Genomic DNA, 22,282 nt, shown 5'->3' on the forward strand with positions numbered 1-22,282 from the left:
CCTAGCCTGGGAACCTCCATATGCCACCAGTGTGGGCCTAAAAAGACAAAAAAAATGAAAAAAAAAAAAAAAGTCACACTGTCGGCACATATTTTGAAACCATGGGACTCTCCCTGTTAACTTTTCAAAAAGAATCAAAAAATTTCAAAGCCAGCAAATGGAGTGAATCATAAACTCCGGTTATACTGCTACCATATGGAGGAGACAGCTGAGCTGGTTAAGCAGAAAAGCAACAAAATCTTTTGTCCATAACTTTAAATAATGCACACACAATCTTTTCAAATGAATTAAGGTAACTCTTGGCTGCTATTTTAAAATTTACTGTCATTGTAATTTAAAATGGTTTTTAGGAGTTCCCTGGTGGCTCAGTGGGTTAAGGATCTGGTGTTGTCACTGCTGTGGCTCGAGTTCAGTCCGTGGCCTGGGAATTTCTGCATGCCACAGGTGCAGCCAAAAAAACGGTATTTAAAACACTGTCTGGTAACAAAGTTATTCATGCATTTATTCATTCGAGCACTGAAAAACACACCTAAGATGTGTTTGGAAAAGAAATTACAAACAGTAGAACAGAACGAATAAGATCAATCACTTCTGTGACAGACCATGCTGTTTTTGTTTGGGAGGCTTTATAACAGGACATGTTGGAGATGACACTAAGAAAACAAAATTATCTTTAACCAGGGCAGAGAGGAGGTTCAAAAAGTTATCAGGCCATGAAAATGGGAAGTTGCTAGTGACCTGATTACAAAATCCCTCCCAGTGACAATTCATCTTTAAGCGGGGTTGGTGATGTATTTTCACATCACAAGAATGCCACCCCCCTTTTTCACATTAATTCACATGAGAATTATTGAATTATGCAGATGTCAAGTAATGCAAGATGTCTGGGAGTATAAAATGCAACAGAAAGACCAAAGGAGAATCAGTACGCTGAATCCAGAGGTCCGCCAATTCGTCTTGGGCAAGGTGGTAAAGGCTGGAAGAAGAAAATCCACTTATTTCCCTCATCATTACGAAGGATTCTTGAGAACTTAATTGCACGTCCCATACAATACTGGACTCTGGATCTAAGAATTCCCCCCATGTTCCCCTTTCTTTCTGTGGAGACAGAATTCATTTTTCACGGGAAAGGTAGCAGGTGGCATGTGTCCGATCCGTGTGTGACCACAAGGGGATGCCGTCCATGTGCAGCTCAGCTTTCTGCTCTCACCCAAGACACAGTAACAAGCTGAACCCCAGGCGGTGGTTGGACAGATGATGCAGGGTCTCTTCTGCAAAAGATTTCCGATGACGTCTCTAGTTTCTCCTACTTGGAGAAGAGAGATAACAAGGAGAAAAAACTGAAGAGAAAGTAACTCCTCAGAAATTCATGAAAATTTCCAGCATGCCTGGAGGTGACAAGTCAGACTTCCTCTCAGGTCCAAAGCTCAGTGAAGAGGTCCTGACATCTGACTTGATGGACTTTTCCCCCTAAACATAAAACCTTTCCCCCTCCACCATAGATGTATGATGGGTTTTGAGAGTTTCACTTTCTTTTTTCACAAACATTCAGTGTATTTACTGTGCGCCATGCAGGGTTCTAAGCACCTAACAGACATGACTGCATTTAATTCTCAGGATGAAATAGATTACATTTCATTCACTATTACTATAGTTACTTATTAATTAATAATTAATAACTAGTTATTACTATTATTACTATTTCATCTACTACTATTACTATTTCATACTACTATTTTTCCCATTTCACAGATGAAGAAACAGGCTCAGTGATATTACACAACTTGTGCAAGGTCACGCAGCCTGGAGGCAGTGGAGTTGGAATTTGAACCCAGGCACTTGGGCTCCATTTAAACACAACAGTGATGGATCACATAACCCCTTCAGAGGATTAATGAAGATAGTCAGGTTGATTATGTGTCTTTTAGAATATAAAGTGTTGGGAGTTCTCACTGTGGCACCGTGGGTTAAGGATCCAATTGCAGTGGCTCAGGTCACTATAGAGGTGCAGGTTTGGTCCCTGGCCCAGTGCAGAGGGTTAAGGACTGGACATTGCCATAGCTGAGCGAAGCACTCAGACCCTCCCACTTCCAAAATCTGCTTTTCGTGCTTGCTTTCCTTAGAAGATGAGGAATGGACACAGAAGAGGTGGTATGTATACACAACAGAATATTACTTGGCCATAAAAAGAACCAAATAATGACATGGATGGACCTAGAGATGCTCATCTGCAGAGAAGTCAACCAGAGAAAGACAAGTATCATATGAGATCACTTATATGTGGAACCTAAAATGTGACACAAGCGAATTTATTTACAAAATAGAAACAGACTCATAGATGTAGAAAACAAGCTTATGGTTACCAAAGGGAGAAGGTGGGGAAGAGGGGTGGAATTAAGAGTTTGGAATTAAAAGAAACACACTACTATATGTAAAATAGATATACTGTCTAGCACAGGGAACTGTATTCAATATCTTGTCATAATCTAGAGAGGAAAAGAACCTGAAAAGACATATATATCTTCATATATATGAAACACTTTTCTGTACACCAGAAATTAACTCAACATTGTAAGTCAACTATACTTCAATAAAAAAGATATAGGGCAAGAAACAGCATTGCCTCCAGGGCAGTTTGGTGTTTCCCCACAGCAATTATCCTCATGAAGGTCCGTGTTGTCTTCTAGGGGCTATTCCCCCAGTCCTTGCCGTGAACATTTTTGGCGCTATTGGGTGGCCCCCTTGATCAGGACAGGGCACCCACATGCCAGCTGCTGTGTGTGTTGGTTACATCAACTACACATGTGCAGAGAGACCCTTCTGGGTCAAAAAGGGAGGGGTGCCAGACCATAATAAGTCTCCATACCATCACATACCCCTTTGCTCTGGCATTCTCTTGGCCAAAAGATGGGCACACAGATCAGGGAGGGCCCTAGGTCTGGTTAGGAGTTCCCGTCATGGAGCAGTGGTTAATGAATCCGACTAGGAACCATGAGGTTGCAGGTTCAATCCCTGCCCTTGCTCAGCGGGTTAACAATCCGGTGTTGCCATGAGCTGTGGTGTAGGTTGCAGACATGGCTCAGATCCTGCGTTGCTGTGGCTCTGGTGCAGGCCAACGGCTACAGCTCCGATTTGACCCCTAGCCTGGGAGCCTCCATATGCCGCGGGAGTGGCCCAAGAAATGGCAAAAAGACAAAGAAAAAAAAAAAGAAAAAGGAAACAAGAGAGTTGGCCCAAGGAAAACAAAGCCCCAGAAGAAATGTCCTATGTAAGGGATTTACATCACCTCTCTGGCGCACTCTTCATTCAGGGGGACATCACACTCATGCTCCCCTTTTGGGTGTGTGTCACTGCTTTGCTCCTGCCTTAGATAAATAGACTCCATCTCTATGTTGTACTGTGTCTCTGGCAGTAAACTTTGCACCTGCTTTTACAGTCTTGGCTTCCTTGAAACTTTCTTGCTTTCAAGAGGGTGCAAGAATCAGAAAAATTCTGTTTCTAGCCTCTAGCTGGTCTAGTGCCTAGGATTTTTGGTCTTTACCCAGGCTGCACAGGTTCAATTCCTGAGCAAAGAATGAAGATCTTGCTTCAAGCCATCAGCCACTGCTGTCTCTCCAAGATCACCCTCATTGAAAAGAGCTGCCGGGTTTTATTTACTCATTTATTTTTTTAGGGCCACACCCGTGGCATGTGGAGTTTCCCAGGCTAGGGGTCCAGTTGGAGCTGTAGCTGCTGGCCTATGCCAGAGCCACAGCAATGTGGGATCCCTGTCTGTGACCTACACCACAGCTCACAGCAACGCTGGATCGTTAACCCACTGAGCGAGGCCAGGGATCGAACCTGAGTCCTCATGGATGCCAGTCGGGTTCATTAACCACTGAGCCACGATAGGAACTCCTCTGAAAGGTGCTGCCTGTTGAGGGAGGTTATACCTTAGTCCCCAAGGGACCAATGACTGAATGACACAAGGCCTCTACCTCCATAGTTCGATTCATACTCCAGAGTCCCTGGTGAGTGCAGGCTGAAGCCAGGCTTCATGGGACCACCTCATACATCCTGCCTCTCTCACTCTTTTTCTTTGCTTTCTCCGTAAGTCACAAGGATTCTAATCTCTGCCATAGACTCTGCTTTTGAGGAACTCAACCTAAGGCAGCCCCCCCACTCCCAGGCGACAGCTAGCTCACATTTGAAGGAATAAGACCCCAGGGGAGAGGAAGAGGCGATGGAACAACACTGGTTTAGGAGCTTCCTTCAAACAGCTCCATGGGCGGGTGCAAAACCCAGGCTATTGTGTGGGACAAGCCTGGCTACAAGACCGGGAACACTCAGGAACCTGGGAGTGCTCAGAGTCCATTCATGATCCTCCCAGAATGGGCAATTTCATAAACCAGGGGTCATTTTTATCAGACACATCCATCAAGGTTTTTTTTTTTTTTTTTTTCATTTTGATCATGCCCAGAGACATGTAGAAGTTCCCAGGCCAGGGATGGAACCCGCACCACAGCAGAGACCTGAGCCATGGCAGTGACAGGGCTGGATCCTTAACCTGCTGCCCCACCAGGGAACCCCCATCTAGTCTTTACTCAAGTTAAAGCTGAATGCCTCTGGATGGGAAGGTGACGGGGGGAGAAGCCTGAGAAGCTGCAGCAAGTGGAGTAATGGAGTAATGAAGGGGGAAGCTCCAGTTGCAGAGCGGAGAAGCAGTCAGCTGAAGAAGAAGCTGCAGACCTCCCAAGAAAACCTGAAAAGATCTCTAACTTTGGTTTTGCCATAGGTAGTCACACGACAAAGAAAGCCTCTGCCATATCCATCAAACTGGCTGAAGGAAGCCTAAAGAAACTGTTCCGACTCTTGCTCCAAAAGCCCTTTCAGTAGCAGCAGCTTTTAATGAAGATGAAGATAGTGAGCAAGAGGAAATGCCTCCAGAAGCCAAGGTGAGGATAAAGAATATTGGAAGGGATACACCACCCATCAGCAAGATCAAATTTCCTTTTTTTTTTTTTTTTTTTTTTTGCTTTTTAGGGCAGCACCTGCCATGTATGGAGGTTCCCAGGCTAGGGGTCTAATCCAAGCTACAGCTGTCAGCCTGCATCACAGCCACAGCCATGCCAGATCCAAGCCACATCTGCGACCTACACCACAGCACACAGCAACGCTGGATCCTTAACCCACTGAGCGAGGCCAGGGATAAAACCCACAACCTCATGGTTCCTAGTTGGATTCGTTTCCAGTGCGCCATGAGGAGAACTCCCCAAATTTCTTCAATAAAGGAAAGGCTGGGTTTTCTGGTAACAAGAAGCTATTAGAGCGAAATATAAAATCTCATCTTGGGGAGTTCCCATTGTGGCTCAGCAGAAGCAAACCTGACTAGTATCCTGAGGGCTCTGGGTCAATCCTGGCTTTGCTCAGAGGGTTAAGGATCCAGCTTTGCCGTGAGCTGTGGTGTAGGTCCAGACCTGGCCCATATCCTGAGTTGCTGTAGCTGTGGCATAGCCCAGCTGCTACAGCTCCAATTTGACCCCTGGCCTGGGAACCTCCATATACCTGGGGAGCGGCCCTAAAAGTTAATAATAAATAAAATAAAATCTCATCCTGGAAATGTCCACGACCAAGATAATTAAATGATGTGTTTTGATATTGGGGGGGTGTGGGGTGCGTGTAAAGGTGAAAGAAACAGTTTCCTCTTTTTGAAAGAATGGTATAAGACTATCTTGGCAGCTGCCTTAAAAAAAAATTTTTTTTGCCTTTTTAAAAAAAGATTGAATGGTACACTAATAAAGGAGAATTAAAAAAAAATAGCTGAATGCCTCCAACTCGTGCATTCCTGATTTCCTTTCATTGCTCTCTCTGTTTTTTTCTTCTTTTTAAAATTGTTTTTCTTTTTTTATTTTCTTTTTACAGCTGCACCTGGAGCATGTAGAAGCTTCCAGGCTGGGGTTGAATTGGAGCTGCAGAAGCCAGCCTACACCACAGCCATAGCAGTGCAGGATCCAAGCTGCATCCGCGACCTATGCCACAGCTTATGGTAACACTGGATCCTTAACCCATTGAGCAAGGCCAGGGATCAAACCCACATCCTCACAGACACTATGTCAGGTTCTTAACCCACTGACCCCCAACAGGAACTCCTTAATGTTTAATATAATTTTAAAGGTTACTTTCCATTTGCAGTTATTACAAAGTATTGGCTACATTCCCTGTGTTGTACCGTAATCGTTATACCTAGCTCACAAGTTTGTACCTTCCATACCCCATCCCTATATTTCCTCTCCCTGCTCCCCACTAGTGGCCACTGGTTTGTTTTCTACATCTGTTGAGTCCATTACACTGTATTTTTTCTAGAGCACATATCATTTTGTAACCACTTTTTGAAGGTTTATGGTCTTCCTTCCCTCTACTAGAATATCAGCTCTGTAAAGACAAGGATTTCCCCCTAATATCTAAAACAGTACCTGGAACAAAGCAGAAACTCAATATTTGTTAGAAGAATGTTATCGAGTAAATGTAGTATTTTTGTTAAATACCCTTGAGTATTTGTGGATGGACTGAAGGAGGAAAGAAAGAAAGAGAAGGAAGGGCAGAAGGAAATGAGGGAGGAAGGAAGAGAGAGAGAGGGAGGGAGGAAGGAAGGAGAAAGAAAGAAAGAAAGAAAGAAAGAAAGAAAGAAAGAAAGAAAGAAAGAAAGAAAGAAAGAAAGAAAGAAAGAAAGAAAGAAAGAAAGAAAGAAAGGAAGGAAGGAAGGAAGGAAGGAAGGAAGGAAGGAAGGAAGGAAGGAAGGAAGAGAAAGAAAGGAAGGAAGGAAGGAAGAGAAACAAGGAAAGAAAGACCGGAGGGCAGGAAGGAAGAGAGAGAGGAAGTGAAGGAAGAGAGAGGAAAAGAAAAAGAAAGGAAGAAGAGCTCTTCTGGTTTGGGTTTCAAAAACAAGAACTTGAGTAGCATAATGCAGGAAACTTGCATTTGAAATTTCTCTTTTCTTTCTCGAAGAACAAGGAAGCTCCTGGTAGCATGAGATTTGGGCTCAGACAAAGACACGGTGTTGCAGAAGAGCAACCCATCTTACCATTTTGGTGTGGTTCGTAGAGCGTGATACCTCAGTGCTTTCAGTTTCAATCCCTTTCCACAACCCATGAAACCATTTCTTGAATTCCATTTGCACCTAAAGAATATAGAGGCTTGTGTTACATCCAGAGCTTGGTTTGGGAGAAAGGACCTTAAAATAGGACATTAAAATTATAGATGCCAAGCCTCCTTCTTGACCATCTTTCCATTGGTTCTTGGTATAATCTTGTCCATGTTCATGTTGATTCCTTTTATTTACATCCGACTAATTTAATTGGTTGTCGAAGAGGTGCTTACTAATGATAGGCACCATAAAGATTCTATATATGATGATAATAATGACGACAGTGGTGGTGATGGTGATGTGATGATGATGATAGTGGGGATGATGGAGATGGAGATAATGTTGATTTTGAGGAGGAGGATGACTGCGATGATGGAGATGTTGATAATGATGATGAAGGTGATAACGATGGGGGCGATGGTGCTAATGATGGTGTGGGTGTGGTGGTAACAGTGATGAAAGTAACTATGATGATGGAGAGGATGACAGTGGTAATGAGGAAGGCAATGATGGTCATGATGGTGATGATGATCTTGAAGGTGATCTTGGTGGTTGTAGTGACTGCAGTGAAGAAGGGCATCCTTTACTGAACACTAGCCGTGTTTAAGGCACCTCATACTCAGTATATTATCTAGTACTTGATAAACCAACATGAAGCACTGATGAAAAACATCCTTCTCTTACCTTTAATTAAAGACGAAAAAGTTGAGGCTCCTGGGGCTACATTGACTTGTCTAAGGTCCCATAGCCAGCAGTAAACACTTTGTCCTTCTTACTCAGAACGCTGACACTAGACCACCCACTGTGCCTCCATGAATCGCCTTATTTTAACCTCTTAATCACATGTTTAAAAGACATCTAAATGTTTGTACTCAATATTAATTCATTAAGATGTTCAAGCTGTATTTTACTTTTTCTGTGTGTGAGGAGTACCAAATATTAAGAAGGCACTATACGATGATAGAGAAATTAGTGAAGTGTTAAGATGGTCTTTTTGCCACCAGGATCTTAATTGCTGATGGTTCCACTTGAGAGCAAAGGGGAAAAGGCCAGGAAAACTGCTCTTAATCTTTAATCTATAAAGACTAAAATTACAGAGTTCCCACCGTGGTGCAGTGGAAACGAATCTGACTAGGAACCATGAGGTTGTGGGTTTGATATCTGGCCTCGCTCAGTGGGTTAAGGATCTGGTGTTGCCATGAGCTGTGGTGTAGGTCGCAGACACAGCTCAGATCTGGCGTTGCTGTGGCTGTGGTGTAGGCCGGCAGTTGTAGCTCCAATTAGACCCCTAGCCTGGGAACCTCCATATGCCATAGGTGTGGCCATAAAGAGGAAAAAAAAAAAGACTAAAGTTATAATGGCCCTCACTGAGAACTTAATTTATTACCTAATTTAATCCTCTATCATATGAGCTAAGTATTGCCACACTTGCAAATGAAAAAATAAATCAGGCTCAGAGAGAGTAAGCAACCTGCCCAGAGTCACACAGCAACCCAGTTAGTGGAAATACTGGGGTTAGAGCTGAAGCTTTTCTGAGTTTATGGTATATTATGCCAAATATTCCAGTACTCTTCCTACACTGCATCTGACTACAGGAGGATTATTCATCCTCTTTCTGCAGAATTCAGGTATGGTCATGGGACTTGCTTTGGCCAACAAAAGAGAGCTAAGCTATGCTTTACCATAATCTCCTTTCCCTTTGCCATGAGAACACCATTGTTCTCAAGACATCAAACCACATATTAGTATTCATCAAACCACAGGTACATAGTGTGAACAAGATGTATTTGTTTTTGTAAGCCGCTGAAACTATATGGGGAGGGGTTATTTGTTACTGCAGCATCATCTCCCTTATCCAGATTGATACATGTTCTGCTATGAATTGAATTATGTTCCCCTAAAATCCATATATGAAAGTCTTAACCCCTTAACCGTTCCCCCTCACAACACGACTGTATTTGGAGAGACGACTTTTTTTTTTTTTTTTTGTCTTTTTACCTTTTCTAGGGCGGCTCCCGCGGCATATGGAGTTCCCAGTCTAGGGGTCTAATCAGAGCTGTAGCCACCAGTCTATGCCAGAGCCACAGCAACGCGGGATCCACTGCGTCTGCCACCTACACCACAGCTCCCGGCAATGCCGGACCGTTAACCCACTGAGCAAGTGCAGGGATCGAACCCCCAACCTCATGGTTCCTAGTCGGATTTGTTAACCACTGCGCCCCGATGGGAACTCCTGGAGAGATGACTTTATGGAAGTAATTAAAGTTAAATGAAGTCATAAGAAGGCCAATAGGATTATTGTCCTTATAATAAGAGACATGAGGCTCAGAGCACTTGGCATACCCAAGTAGCACCTTAACCCTCTTCCTGGAATCAAGGCAACATCAAAAATCAAATATAAAAGGTCAGAGAAGGGCGAGCCTATGAACGACAACTCACTAAGACTTTGGGATTAGGCCGGCAAGACACAAATTAATGCGCCTTACCTGGAGATTAAGGAGACAGTATACCACAAAAAGCAAAACCCCCTGCAGGATATTGATGATGGTGAATGTGTAGGCAATGATTGATCCCACTGTCTTCCCAACTTCTTCCACCATAAAAAAACCAAGACCCCAAGAACATCCCAGGATAAACAGCTGAGCGATGGATTTCAAGGTCATGATTCTGAAAAGGGGAAGAAATGAGGGGTAAGAGCTAGCATTTATCCAACACACTGTGCATCGTACTAGATGCTTTGCATGCATTACCTTAGTTCGACCTCACCACAGAGATGAAGCGGTTTGCTCAACGTCATGCAAAATGAAGAACCTGAGTAGGGAACCACCACCTCTGAGAATGATGCTTTCTCTCACTCTCGGAAGCGACTTCTCCGCAAAGCCTTTTTACCTGGATTCATTGGCCTAGTGGTGGGAAGAGATGTCTAGAAATTTCTGTGGAAAGACTTGGATGATGATGACATCATGACCAGAATATAACATGGTATAGGGTTTCCTAAAAAAGTAATAATAATACTTTTTTGTTTTGTAAGATGGAGTGGGATTGTTGCCGGCAACTGGAAGAAGTGATTGTGCCTGTGTGTGTGTGTGTGTGTGTGTGCACATGTGTGCATACACATGTGTGAGCTTGATATGATCCATAAACATGTAGAGGGAGGAAGAAACATCAAGAAGGATGATGCCCTGACCTTCTAGGATTGAAGAAATGAGGCTAAAGGATGTTAGGTTGATCTCATAAGTAGATGAGCTCAAAGCCCGGGTCTGAAATTGGACGGATAGTCTTTAAAAAAAAAAAACCAGTATCTTTGAAGCACAGCAAAGCAAGGTGTGCCTATATGTTTGGAGTCCAGGCAGGAAATTCATATGTGCAGTCAGAATATTCTCATTGGAGAGTCCAGGAATCACTATTATCATATATTCTTGAGGTCATATTTGGTTAGGATAGAATATTTCCAATTCAATTACTTGCATCTTTGAATCACTGGCAAACCCTCTTTTTGCCATTGTTTCTAGAGGGACCATATGAAAATGCTTGAGCAACCACCCTGGTGGTTATAGCTAATACTATCAGAGTTTATCAGCTACCGTAATAGGCAGATGTGCTACAGAACTACATTGGCTTAAAAATATGTGTATATGTATATATATAAATATATATAAAGTATCATTTCTTTTTAAATTTATGTTTGTTAGAGAATAGTTGATTTACAATGTTGTGCCAATTTCTGCTGTACAGCAAAGTGATCCAGTCATACATATATATACCTTCTTTTTCTCATACTATCTTCCATCATATTCTATCCCAAGAGACTGGGTATATAGTTCCCTATGCTATACAGTAGAACTTCAGTGTTTGTCCATTCTAAATAGTTTAGACGTCATAGTTTGCACTGACCAACCCCAGGCTCCAAGGTCATCCCACTTCCCCTCCCCTCCTGCTCGGCAACCACAAGGCTGTTCTCCATGTCTGTCGGTCTGTTTCTGTTTTGCAGATAGCTTCATTTATGCCATGTTTTAGGCTCCACAAAAAAGTGAGATCATATGGTATTTGTCTTTCTCTTTCTGAATTACTTCACTTAGTATGAGAATTTCTAAGTGCACCCATGCTGCTGCAAATAGCATTATTTTGTTCTTTTTTATGGATGAGTAGTATTCCATTGTAATACATGAAGTATCTTTTTTTTTTTTTTTTGTCTTTTCTAGGGCCACATCTGTGGCACATGGAAGTTCCCAGGCTAGGGTTCTAATTGGAGCTGTAGCTGCCGGCCTACACCAGAGCCACAGCAACGCGGGATCTGAGCCGTGTCTGCAACCTGCACCACAGCTCATGGCAACGCCAGATCCTTAACCCACTGAGCAAGGCCAGGGATTGAACCCGCAACCTCATGGTTCCTAGTCAGATTGGTTAACCACTAGGCCACGACAGGAACTCTTGAAGTGTCATTTCTTGATGCTCTTGGCATTAACGTCATATGAAAAGTATACTACATAAAGGAGGCACTCCATGAATATTTATTGACCAAATAGATGAGATCTTATATTAACTGAAAAGTGTAATTTTTATTTCTGCTATAAGTTGTCCCTCATGGACATTTTATCTGGTACTAGGAAATTTTACACCATATTTTTCTATGGGTTTTTCTTTCCCAGGCAGAGTGGTCCAGTACAAAAAAAAAATCTGTGGCTGCCACTGATTTTCGTACCTTCTTACCTGGTATTCTTAATGGTGGAAACTTCTTTATTGAGAGAGGAAAGTTTGGTTCTCAAAATCCACAGAATTTGGAAGTAGAACACCAAGTTTATCTGTGGAAACAGCATTGGAATATTGACTTGGGATTTTCTTTGGAAGCCATGTCATGCAACCCAACCTGAGGTAGACTAAGAATCTTTTCCCAAAAGATACTGACTTCCTAAAGGTGATATGGACATATGCTCTGGGGTTTTTTTTTTTTTTTAATTGAAATGCCGGTAATTTCCAACATTGCATTAATTTCTGCTGTACAGCAAAGTGACGCGGTCATACATATATATACATTCCCTTTCTTATATGATTTTTCATCATGGTCTATCCCGAGAGACTGGATGTAGTTCCCTGTGCTACACAGTAGGACCTCATTGTTTATCAGTCCTAACTATAAATCGTTTCCATCTACCAACCCTAAACTCCCCATGCATCCCGCTCCCTCCTCCCTTCCCCTTGACAACCACATGTTCTCCATGTCTGTGAGTCTGTTTCTCCTCTGGTCTTTTATATAACACACAGTATATAACCTGTGGCACTTGATGGTTGATTAGGGTGACTATAATTTATCATTCAACTGTGAAAGAATGCTATTCCTATCCATACCAGGACCATGGATATAATCAAGAAATTCCTGGCAAACTGAAAAACATCACTCTATGCAGAGTAAATTTACTGAAGGTTTATTAATTATGAATGAATGCTAGATTTTTTAAAGGATCCCCAGCAGAGATCTATACTATATTAGAGTAAACAGGAAGCTGGAGGACGCCAAGGAAAAACATGTGAAGACAGTATTTCCATTAAGAGAAGTTGATCACATTTGGCTATATTTCTTTATCTTCATCTCATTTCCACTTCAACAGAGAAGAAATACATCCTATGTTTGGCCAACAAATATCACTGGTCACCTACCAAGACAATGAGTGCCACTGGCCCCATGAAGCTCCAGATGAACCCTTTATCAATCTTCAGCCAGCAGCTGTTGAGAAAAAGATAAGCATTAGCTGTTTATTCCCAAGGAGAGAGCAAAGGACTTGGATTCAGGCTCTTGAGCAATATTTAAGCAGTGCCCTTAGCTGTTTAGTTCAGACCTGGATTTTAGATGAAATTTGACATGTGTCCTCATCTCATACAAGCTGAAACTTTGGGCCTCAGTTTCCCCAGGTATACAGTGGGGCTAATAGAAGTATTGCAAAGATTAAATAATTACTGTGTCTGTAGACAGGTTTTTTTCGGCCACATGCATAGCCAATCCCAGACCAAGGATTGAATCTGAGCCACAGCTGTGACCTATACCACGGCTGCAGCAACGTCAGTTCCTCAACCCACTGCACTGGGCCAGGGATCGAACCTATGCCTCCCCAGCAACCCGAGCCACTACAATCAGATCCTTAACCTGCTGCATCATAGCAGGAACTCCTATACCAAGTCTTGAAGTCAGATAGTATTAATCCTCTGACCTTGTTTTTCTCCTTCAATATAATGTTAATGATTCTGGGTCATTTGCTTCTCCCTATAAACATTAGAGTCAGTTTGTCAACATCCACGAAAGAATTTTCTGGGATTTTGATTGGGAATACATTAAATCTATAAATCAAGTTGGGAAAACATGACTTCTTAACAATATTGAATCTTCCTATCCATGAACATGGACTACCTCTCCATTTCTTTGAATCTCCTTTGATTTCTTTTATCGAAGTTTTTCTAGTATTGATCTCATATAGATGGATTAAATGAGGTAACATGCATAAAGTTTTTGAGTACAGTTCCTGGCAGAGTTAAAGATCAGTAAATGTGGGTTACCTAGTAACAATTATTGCTAAGATAAGAAAGTAAAAATAATAATTTAACTGGAGCTACAAAAACTACCAACAGTAATAATTAACCCTAGCCCATGTCCCAAGTACTCTAGGGCCCAAATACATTGTATTCTGTCATGGCTATATTTGCAAAGGAAGTATAATTAATTCTGAAAGGGAACATGACAGTAAAAAAAAAAAAAAAAAAAAAAAAAAAAAAAAAAAAACTGTGAAAATAACAAGGAGTTACTAATACCGAGTAAGGAGAAAACCTCCCACACTTAGTTCTGTTCCAAGGGTTGCAAACTATGGCCCACAGACCAGATCCAGTCCATCTTTTGTTTTTGTAAATGAAGTTTTATCAAGCCATAGCCACACACATTCATTTACATATTGCCTATATGCAAGGATGCTTTCATACTACAAGGGCAATGTTGAGTAATTGCTAAAAAGACCGTATGGCTTGCAAAACAAAAATAGTTACCACTTGGCTCTTTATAGAACTTTTGCCAGTCCCTAACATACCCCATCATTATATCTCCAGAATCATTCTGGCCATACATAGGGTTTAAGCTGGAGACAAGGTGTCTCTTTGAGCTCTAGCGGGACCTCATCCATGTTTTTTAAACACCTTAGACCTACTTCCTCATTGCTGAGGTTCAACAAACCTCTTGAACTAACTTTGCAGAGCTTTTAAAACATTTTTCTTTTCAGTGAGGCAGCAAAACATGGATATTCAGACCCCTGTCTTGGAAATTCCGACTTTCTCTTTTTTGCTGTGACCTTGAAAAAGTTTATTAGGTGCACAAAGCCCCAGATGTCCCGTGCATGAGGTAATGAGCAGTACTGACTTCAAAGGATTGTGGGGAGAATGAGATGAGATACTGCAATAAAGGAAGCACTATTGCCGATGCATCATGAGCCTTTGATATTTGTTGCTACTATTATTCTTTACATTTTGGAGATTCACCTCAACCTAGTCAACCTGCTCTTTCAGAATCCTATAAAACCTAGCGCCCACAAATTCTTTCTTTAGGGGTTGAATCAGCTGCAGCTGCCAGCCTATACCACAGCCACATCTGTGACCTACACCAGAGTTCACAACAATGCTGGATCCTTACCCCATTGAGTGAGGCCAGGGATTAAACCCACATCACAATGGATACTTGTCAGATTCTTCACTCATGGAGCCAAAATGGGAATTCCAAACCCACAGGAATGTGGGTCATGGATTTGCTTTACTTATTTATTTTTTTGTCCCTGGTTTCCCTGAAGTTGTATTTCAAAATTTAGTGTGTAGGGACTTGTGCCTGGGGCAATAGTTTTCTTCAGATTTCACCAAAATTCTCAATGGAATCCAACTCTAAAGATGCTAAGTAAACAGTGCTTTCCAAGAGAAAACAGAATTCAGGCTTAAGGAAGGACTGGTCTGAGTATAATTCAAAATTGGAAAACTGTTTTTTTTAATTTTGTTTCAGATTATCAATTGGCCACAGACATCAGTTCCACCATAAATGCACCCATCCTGCTTACTGAGTATACGTTCCATAATTTCTGTGTCCTGCTATAGCAGATATGGCCACAATCACTGCTGGGATCCCATAGCCAAAAGGGTACATGAATCTCTTCTTGAATCTGCCTGCACTGGTGTAGTTGGCCACCTTGAGGTTCCTGACAGTGAGGAAGAGGTGGAGACCTTCAAGGAGCATCCAGGTGAAGGCGGCCAAGTAGAGATAATGCAACATACCTGCGATGACCGAGCACAGCACCTACAAGAAAGACAAGAGTTAGGAATATGGAGCCCATGTGGTCTGTACCTGTTTATAGCCTTAGCACTTATTATTTCCTTGACTACTACTACTACTAATAATAAGGCCTGGAATTTCAATTCTAACACCTGTCACATCTTGCCTGGGGTCTTTCACTGGCCATTGAAATCTGCCTATCCCACGCATGGGGCAGACCAGAAGGGCCAAGAAATGAATGCCACGAGGGCAAGCTCCAAATCCATAATAGACATTGACCTTGCCCTTTGGATGGATGTGTTGGTTAATTTTTATTTTTAGAGCCGTCCCTGTGGCATATGGAAGTTCCCAAGCTAGGGGTTGCATCGGAGATGCAGCTTCCCACCACAGCCACAGCCACAGCAACACGGGATCCAAGATGCATCTGTGACCTATACGGAAGCTTATGGAAACACTGGATCCTTAACCCAGTGAGAAAGGCCAGGGAATTGAAACTGCATCATGGACACTATGTCAGGTTCTTAACCTGCTGAGCCTCAACAGGAACTCCTGTGCTGATTAATTTTATGTATCAGCTTGACTGGGCTAAGGGATATATACTATATTTGGAAAGTATGCATCAGGTTCAAAGTTATACAGGGGAAGAGATGAAATGGGAACTCTTGCTTTTTCCCTCTACACCTTCATGGTTGACTATTGCCTCTCTCCCCATCTTTCTTCAAAACAGGCTGGCTAGATTGGATTATGACAAGGAAGTAATTTGGTTAAATCACCTACCTCAGGCTCGGTTTGATCAATCCCTGTAAGGAAGAGGAGGTGGGCCAGGAAGAGGCAGATGGAGAGCTGCAGGTGGAGGGAGGTGCTGGTGTTCTGGATGGATCGACACAGGAGGAAGGTGAGGGCGGCCAGGAGCAGGCACAGCAGAGAGAGGCTAAGCCCCACGTAGGTGATCACGGTCAGCACGGGATCCTCCTGTGAGCCACCCAAGGAAGAATCCATTATAGCTTCCAACTCTGTTTCCATGTTCCTTTTTGTTGTTGTTGTTGTTATTGTTGCTATTTCTTGGGCCGCTCCCGTGGCATATGGAGGTTCCCAGGCTAGGGGTTCAATTGGAGCTGTAGCCACCGGCCTATGCCAGAGCCACAGCAACGCGGGATCCGAGCCACGTCTGCAACCTACACCACAGCTCACGGCAACGCCGGATCGTCAACCCACTGAGCAACGGCAGGGACCGAACCCGCAACCTCATGGTTCCTAGTCGGATTTGTTAACCACTGCACCACGACGGGAACTCCTGTTTCCATGTTCCTGATGGAGCATCAGATGGGCTTCCCAGTATAGCCCCCCAGACAAGTGACTTAACCTCTTAATCTGAGACTTTCCCTTCTTCAAAATGGGAACAATGAGGAGTTCCTGTCCAATCCCTGGCCTTGCTCAGTGGGTTAGGGATCTAGTGTTGCCGTGAGCTGTGGTGCGGGTTGCAGACGAGTCTCAGATCCTGAGTTGCTGTGGCTCTGGCGTAGGCCGGCGGCTACAGCTCCAATTCGAACCCTAGCCTGGGAACTTCCATATGCTGCAGGAGTGGCCCAAGAAATGGCAAAAAGACAAAAAAAAAAAAAAATGGGGGCAGTGATAGGAGTTCCTGTCGTGGCGCAGTGGAAACAAATCCAACTAGGAACCATGAGGTTGAGGGTTCTATCCCTGGCCTCGCTCAGCAGGTCAAGGATCCGGCATTGCCATGAGCTATAGTGTAGGTCACAGACCCAGCTCAGATCTGGTGTTGCTGTGGCTGTGGTGTAGGCCAGCAGCTGTAGCTCCGATTTGCCCTCGCCTGGGAACCTCTATAGGCCATGGATGCGGCCCTAAAAAGACAAAAAGACACAAAGAAGGGGAGCACAGGGCTGTTGAAAAACTGAAACCACTAGATCAGTGCTGTCTGATAGAAACAGGTGAGCCTCAGGTATAACTTTAAATTTTCTAGTAGACATCGCTTTGAAAATGTTAAAAAAAAAAAAGTCAAATTAACTTAATAGTATATGTTCAAAATACTGTCAGTTCAATGTGTTGAATATAATATAATAACATAGTTAGCAATCAGTTCAAACAACATTTAATGTAAAACGATTAATAATGAGGTATAGGATACTCTTTTTCTTCCATATTCAGCCTTTGAAACTCAGTATATATTTCACACATACAGAGCATCTCAATTCAGATGTTATATTTTAAGCGGTGAAAGTAAAACATGGTCCTACCAAACAATAAAGCTGTGTTTAGTGGAAAAACATTTTACAGTGTTTCTTTTTCTTTCTTTCTTTTTTTTTTTTTTTTTTTTTTCAGCGTATGGAAGTTCCCAGCTAGGGGTCAAATTGGAGCTGTAGCTGCCAGCCTAACCACAGTCACAGCAACACCTGATTTGAGCCGCATCTGCAACTTTCACCACAGCTCATGGCAATGCCAGATCCTCAATCCACTGAACGAGGCCAGGGATTGAACCTGCATCCTTATGGATATTAGCCACATTCTTAATCCGCTAAGCCACAATGGGAACTCCTGCTTCTTAAATTAAATACCTTAAAATTAAAATTCCAGAAATTATCATAACATTGTAAATCAGCTATACTTCAATAAAACTTTTTAAGTGATTTTTAAAAATAAAGCACTGAGAACTTTAAAAAATTAAATAAAATTTAAAATTTGGTTCAGAGTTCCCGTCGTGGCGCAGTGGTTAAGGAATCCGACTAGGAACCATGAGGTTGCGGGTTCGGTCCCTGGCCTTGCTCAATGGGTTGACGATCCGGCATTGCTGTGAGCTGTGGTGTAGGTTGCAGACGTGGCTCGGATCCCACGTTGCTGTGGCTCTGGCGTAGGCTGGAGGCTCCAGCTCCGATTTTCCCTCTATCCTGGGAACATACATATGCCGCGGGATCAGCCCAAGAAATAGCAAAAAGACAAAAAAAATAAAATAAAGTAAAATTTGGTTCTTCAGTCACATTTCACGTGTTCAGTAGCCACCTGTGGCTGGTGATCCTATTGGACAACACAGCATCCAAAAGCAATCTCAGGGAGTTCCTGTTGTGTCTCAGCAGGTTATGAACCTGGCTAGTATCCATGAGAGTGTGGGGTTTGATCCGTGGCCTCGCTGAGTGGGTTAAGGATCCAGTATTGCTGTGGCTGTGGTGTAGGCCAGCAGCTGCAGTCCTGATTGGACCCCTAACCTGGGAACCTCCATATGCTTCAGGTGCGGCCCAAAAAAAACAGTAATCTCATGAAGGCTGAAATTTCTTTATATGTTTTGCTCTCTGCTGGATCCACAATGCCTAGGATGGCATCTGGTACATAGCAGGCACTCACATCTGAATTTGTTGGATGAATAAATGAGGCCTAACAAATGAACCTATCTGCAGAACAGAAACAAACTCACAGACATGGAGAACACACTTGTGGTTGTCAAGGGGGAGGGGGCGGGAGAGGGATGGACTGGGAGTTTGGAGTTAGTAGATGCAAACTATTACATTTAGGATGGATAAGCAATGAGGTCCTACTGTACAGCAATGGAAATTATATCCAGTCTCTTGGGATAGATCATGATGGAATTTATATAAGAGAGGGAAGGTATCTACATGTATGACTGGATTACTTTGCTGTGTAGCAGATATTGACACAACATTGTAAATCAATTATACTTTTTTTTTTCTTGCTTCTTAGGGCTACCCCTGTGGCATATGGAGATTCTCAGGCTAGGGGTCCAATTGGAGCTAGAGCTACTGGCCTACACCACAGCTCATGGCAACGCCAGATCATTAACCCACTGAGTAAGGACAGGGATTGAACCTGCAACATCATGGTTCCTAGTCAGATTCATTTTTGCTGTGCCATGATGGAAACTCCAAATCAATTATATTTTAATTAAAAAAATTAAAAATAAAATAAAATGAGGCCATGCATTCAAATATGATGGTTGTCTTACAATAAATGCTCAGTAATTGGGAGATTGAAAGAAATAGGGGGGAAAGTTAGGTAAATTTCTTTAAATCTGAGTTATCTGAGATGTGGTTGGGACCTACGAAGTTCAGGAGACTACGTTTTTTCATTGGTGATAGTCAGTGACCTTCCTTCTGGTCTGACAGGGGATGGGGAGCTTTCTTTGCTAGTTTTGAGCTCCCCTGCCCATGCCCATAGACATGTCAGAGAATGAGCACCCTCTGGATGCAGCTTTCAACAAATGACTGAAGGGAGTTGGTGTATCAGTACCCCAACTCTTTCACCGTTGAGTCAGGATGACTCTTAGGTGTGTCTTTTCCACTGGCTCCAAGAATCCCCTAGAGGGAAGTAAGCTCCAATTACCCAGAGGAGTATCTGGCTTGACCAAGCTCTCTTCACTGGCTTCTGTCCTTTTCCCATTTCACTTCTCAGTTCCTAAGTGGTACTTCCCTGGAATTGCCTCTCAAGTAAGCTCCTTCTACTTGACTCCTTATCTCAGAGGGTTTTTTCCCTAAGATATGGAGAGGTTGACCACACAGGCTTCCTGGACCACACAGGCTTCCTGGACACAATACAGTTCATGAGAAGGGACCATTAAGGCGGTACCTTGGGAGCAAGAGACATGAGGACGGCAAAGCTGGAGAGGTGGTAGCATTTGCATCTTGTGTGAGAATCATTGCTGCCCAAGTGAGAGCAGCCTGCAGTTGACCAGCTGCCCCCCTCCTCTGATCCTTTCCAGTAGACACAAATATATTTTCTTCTCCCTTCAACAGGCTGGAGAGTAGAGAAATAGAGAAAGAGAATGATTTCAACTTTATAGGTTAATCACAGATGCACTGGGTTGGAAATTGGGTTGGGAAAATTCTGTCAAGTAGGGACACTCATGGGGAAGAGTTTCTCAGCCCACATTTATTGTGGGGTTTTTAGTCTTCATTTATTCTGCCCTTCTCTGGTCATCTCAGATCCCCCTGGAACTGACCCTTTACCCAGGATGCTTGTTACTGGTAGGACCAATGAGAGAAACCAGTGAGAGACCACTGAAGGGGAAGACAGACAGGTCAGGTATTCCTTCCAGACTCCTTTTCTGCTGAAGGCTATCTCCATTTCCAGCAGGACAATCCCTCCTTCACACCTGGAGCCTTCACTGAGCTCCATGATGCTCATCCCTCTTAATGCCTTTTTTTTTTTTTTTTTTTTTTTTTGTCTTTTTGCCATTTCTTGGGCCGCTCCCGTGGCATATGGAGGCTCCCAGGCTAGGGGTCGAATTCGAGCTGTAGCCGCTGGCCTGCATCAGAGCCACAGCAATGCAGGATCCAAGCCGCGTCTGCAACCTACACCACAGTTCACGGCAACGCCGGATCATTAACCCACTGAGCAAGGGCAGGGACCGAACCCGCAACCTCATGGTTCCTAGTCGGATTCGTTAACCACTGCACCACGATGGGAATTCCTTAATGCCTTTTTAGGCTTAAATATGATAACAGTTGCCCAATGTGGGCATCTCTGGATGCCTCAACATGCCTTGTTGGTGCTCTTTTCTTTTCTTTCTTACTTTCTTTCTTTCTTACTTTCTTTCTTTCTTTCTTTTTTTTTTTTTTTTTTTTTTGTATTTTTAGGGCCACATCCACAACATATGGAAGTTCTTGGGTTAGGGGTCAAATCCGAGCTGTAGCTGCCAGCCTACACCACAGCCACAGCAACATGGAATCCAAGCCACATCTGTGACCTATGCCAATGCCACAGCTCATGGCAATGCAATCCTTAACCCACTGATGAAGGCCAGGAATTGAACACACATCCTTGTGGATGCTAGTCGGGTTTGTTACCACTGCCACGATGGGAACTCCAGTTGTCTTGATTCTGAATGATCAGAGTTGCAATCTGTTTCCTGCCAGGACCTTGATAAAACACCCCCGAAGGTAATGCCTACAGAACCAGCCTGGATTTTGCTCACCCGAGTGTGCTGGAAGGTCAGGAACACTGGTTTTGCTAGGTTAACATTTTCCTTCACCCCAATGGAGCCGCTTATCACTTGAGAGTTTATTTTGACTTCCTTTGGCCCTCTTCGGTCACTGAAAAAGGATCCATTGAGAATATCCCCAAGGGATTGATAAGTGATCAGCGCAACTGCATTCCTACCTGAGGAAAGAGAAGAAAAATCATTTTGTAGGGTATCTAAGGTTTGACGAATGGGTACACTAGTGTCTTGCATAAGGGTCATAGAGCAAACATTATGAAAGTCAAACTCCCACTTGGAAATCCCTTCCATTGCCCAATCAATACATTACATGTATTGGCTTGTATTGTATTACATGTTGGTTCATTACAGAGGCTTGGGGCATAGCTGTATGTATAGTAATACATAGTATAATGGACCACACATTATAAGGGATATATATGCAAAAGAGTCCACTGATGTGTTGTAAATACATATATGACAATGTGATACATCATATCAACAAACTGAAAAATAAAAACCATATGATTATCTCAATAAATGCAGAAAAGCTTTTTACAAAATTCAACTCCTGTTTCTGATTTAAAAAAAAACTCTCCAGAGAGTGGCATAGAGGGGAACTACCTCAATATAATAGAAGCCATTTATAACAAACCATAGCTAACATCATTCTCAATGGTGAAAAACTGAAAGCATTTCCACTAAGATCAGGAACAAGACAAGGATGTCCTTTTTCACCAATGTTATTCAACATAGTCTTGGAAGTCCTAGCCATGGCAGTCAGAGAAGAAAAAGAAATAAAAGGAATCCAAATTGGAAAAGAAGAAGTAAAACTATCATTGTTTGCAGATGACATATTTCTATACTAGAAAATCCTAAAGACACTACCAGAAACTCATCAATGAATTTGGTAGTAGCAGAATACGAAGTT

General features: G+C 42.8%; 1 protein-coding gene across 12 annotated transcripts in view; it reads right to left on the reverse strand.

The window, feature by feature from the left end:
- Positions 1 to 478: 478 nt before the first annotated feature.
- The window catches only part of EMR4 (EGF-like module containing, mucin-like, hormone receptor-like sequence 4), a 47,462-nt gene continuing 25,658 nt past the window's right edge, over positions 479 to 22,282 (reverse strand). For 4 of the 12 annotated variants that reach the window (XM_021083945.2, XM_021083944.2, XM_085013142.1 and 1 more), the window contains 9 exons: positions 21,349 to 21,533; positions 20,001 to 20,168; positions 16,188 to 16,382; positions 15,199 to 15,434; positions 12,779 to 12,845; positions 11,834 to 11,925; positions 9,610 to 9,790; positions 7,061 to 7,156; positions 479 to 1,306 (listed from right to left, as the gene is read on the reverse strand). In XM_021083945.2, coding sequence (XP_020939604.1) covers positions 1,193 to 1,306; positions 7,061 to 7,156; positions 9,610 to 9,790; positions 11,834 to 11,925; positions 12,779 to 12,845; positions 15,199 to 15,434; positions 16,188 to 16,382; positions 20,001 to 20,168; positions 21,349 to 21,533 — 1,334 coding nt within the window. In that variant the 3' untranslated portion in view covers positions 479 to 1,192. Of the gene's footprint in view, positions 1,310 to 7,060; positions 7,157 to 9,609; positions 10,027 to 11,833; positions 11,926 to 12,778; positions 12,846 to 15,198; positions 15,435 to 16,187; positions 16,383 to 20,000; positions 20,169 to 21,348; positions 21,534 to 22,282 lie in introns of all 12 variants that reach the window. The other 8 variants (XR_014837684.1, XR_014837683.1, XM_085013139.1 and 5 more) reach the window with 4 other exon arrangements.

This window comes from Sus scrofa, chromosome 2 (assembly GCF_054392235.1).
Source record: "Sus scrofa isolate SSC_HxYL_T2T_F1_AM1 chromosome 2, Sscrofa_HxYL_maternal_Yorkshire_Landrace_v2.0, whole genome shotgun sequence".
NCBI lineage: Eukaryota > Metazoa > Chordata > Mammalia > Artiodactyla > Suidae > Sus > Sus scrofa.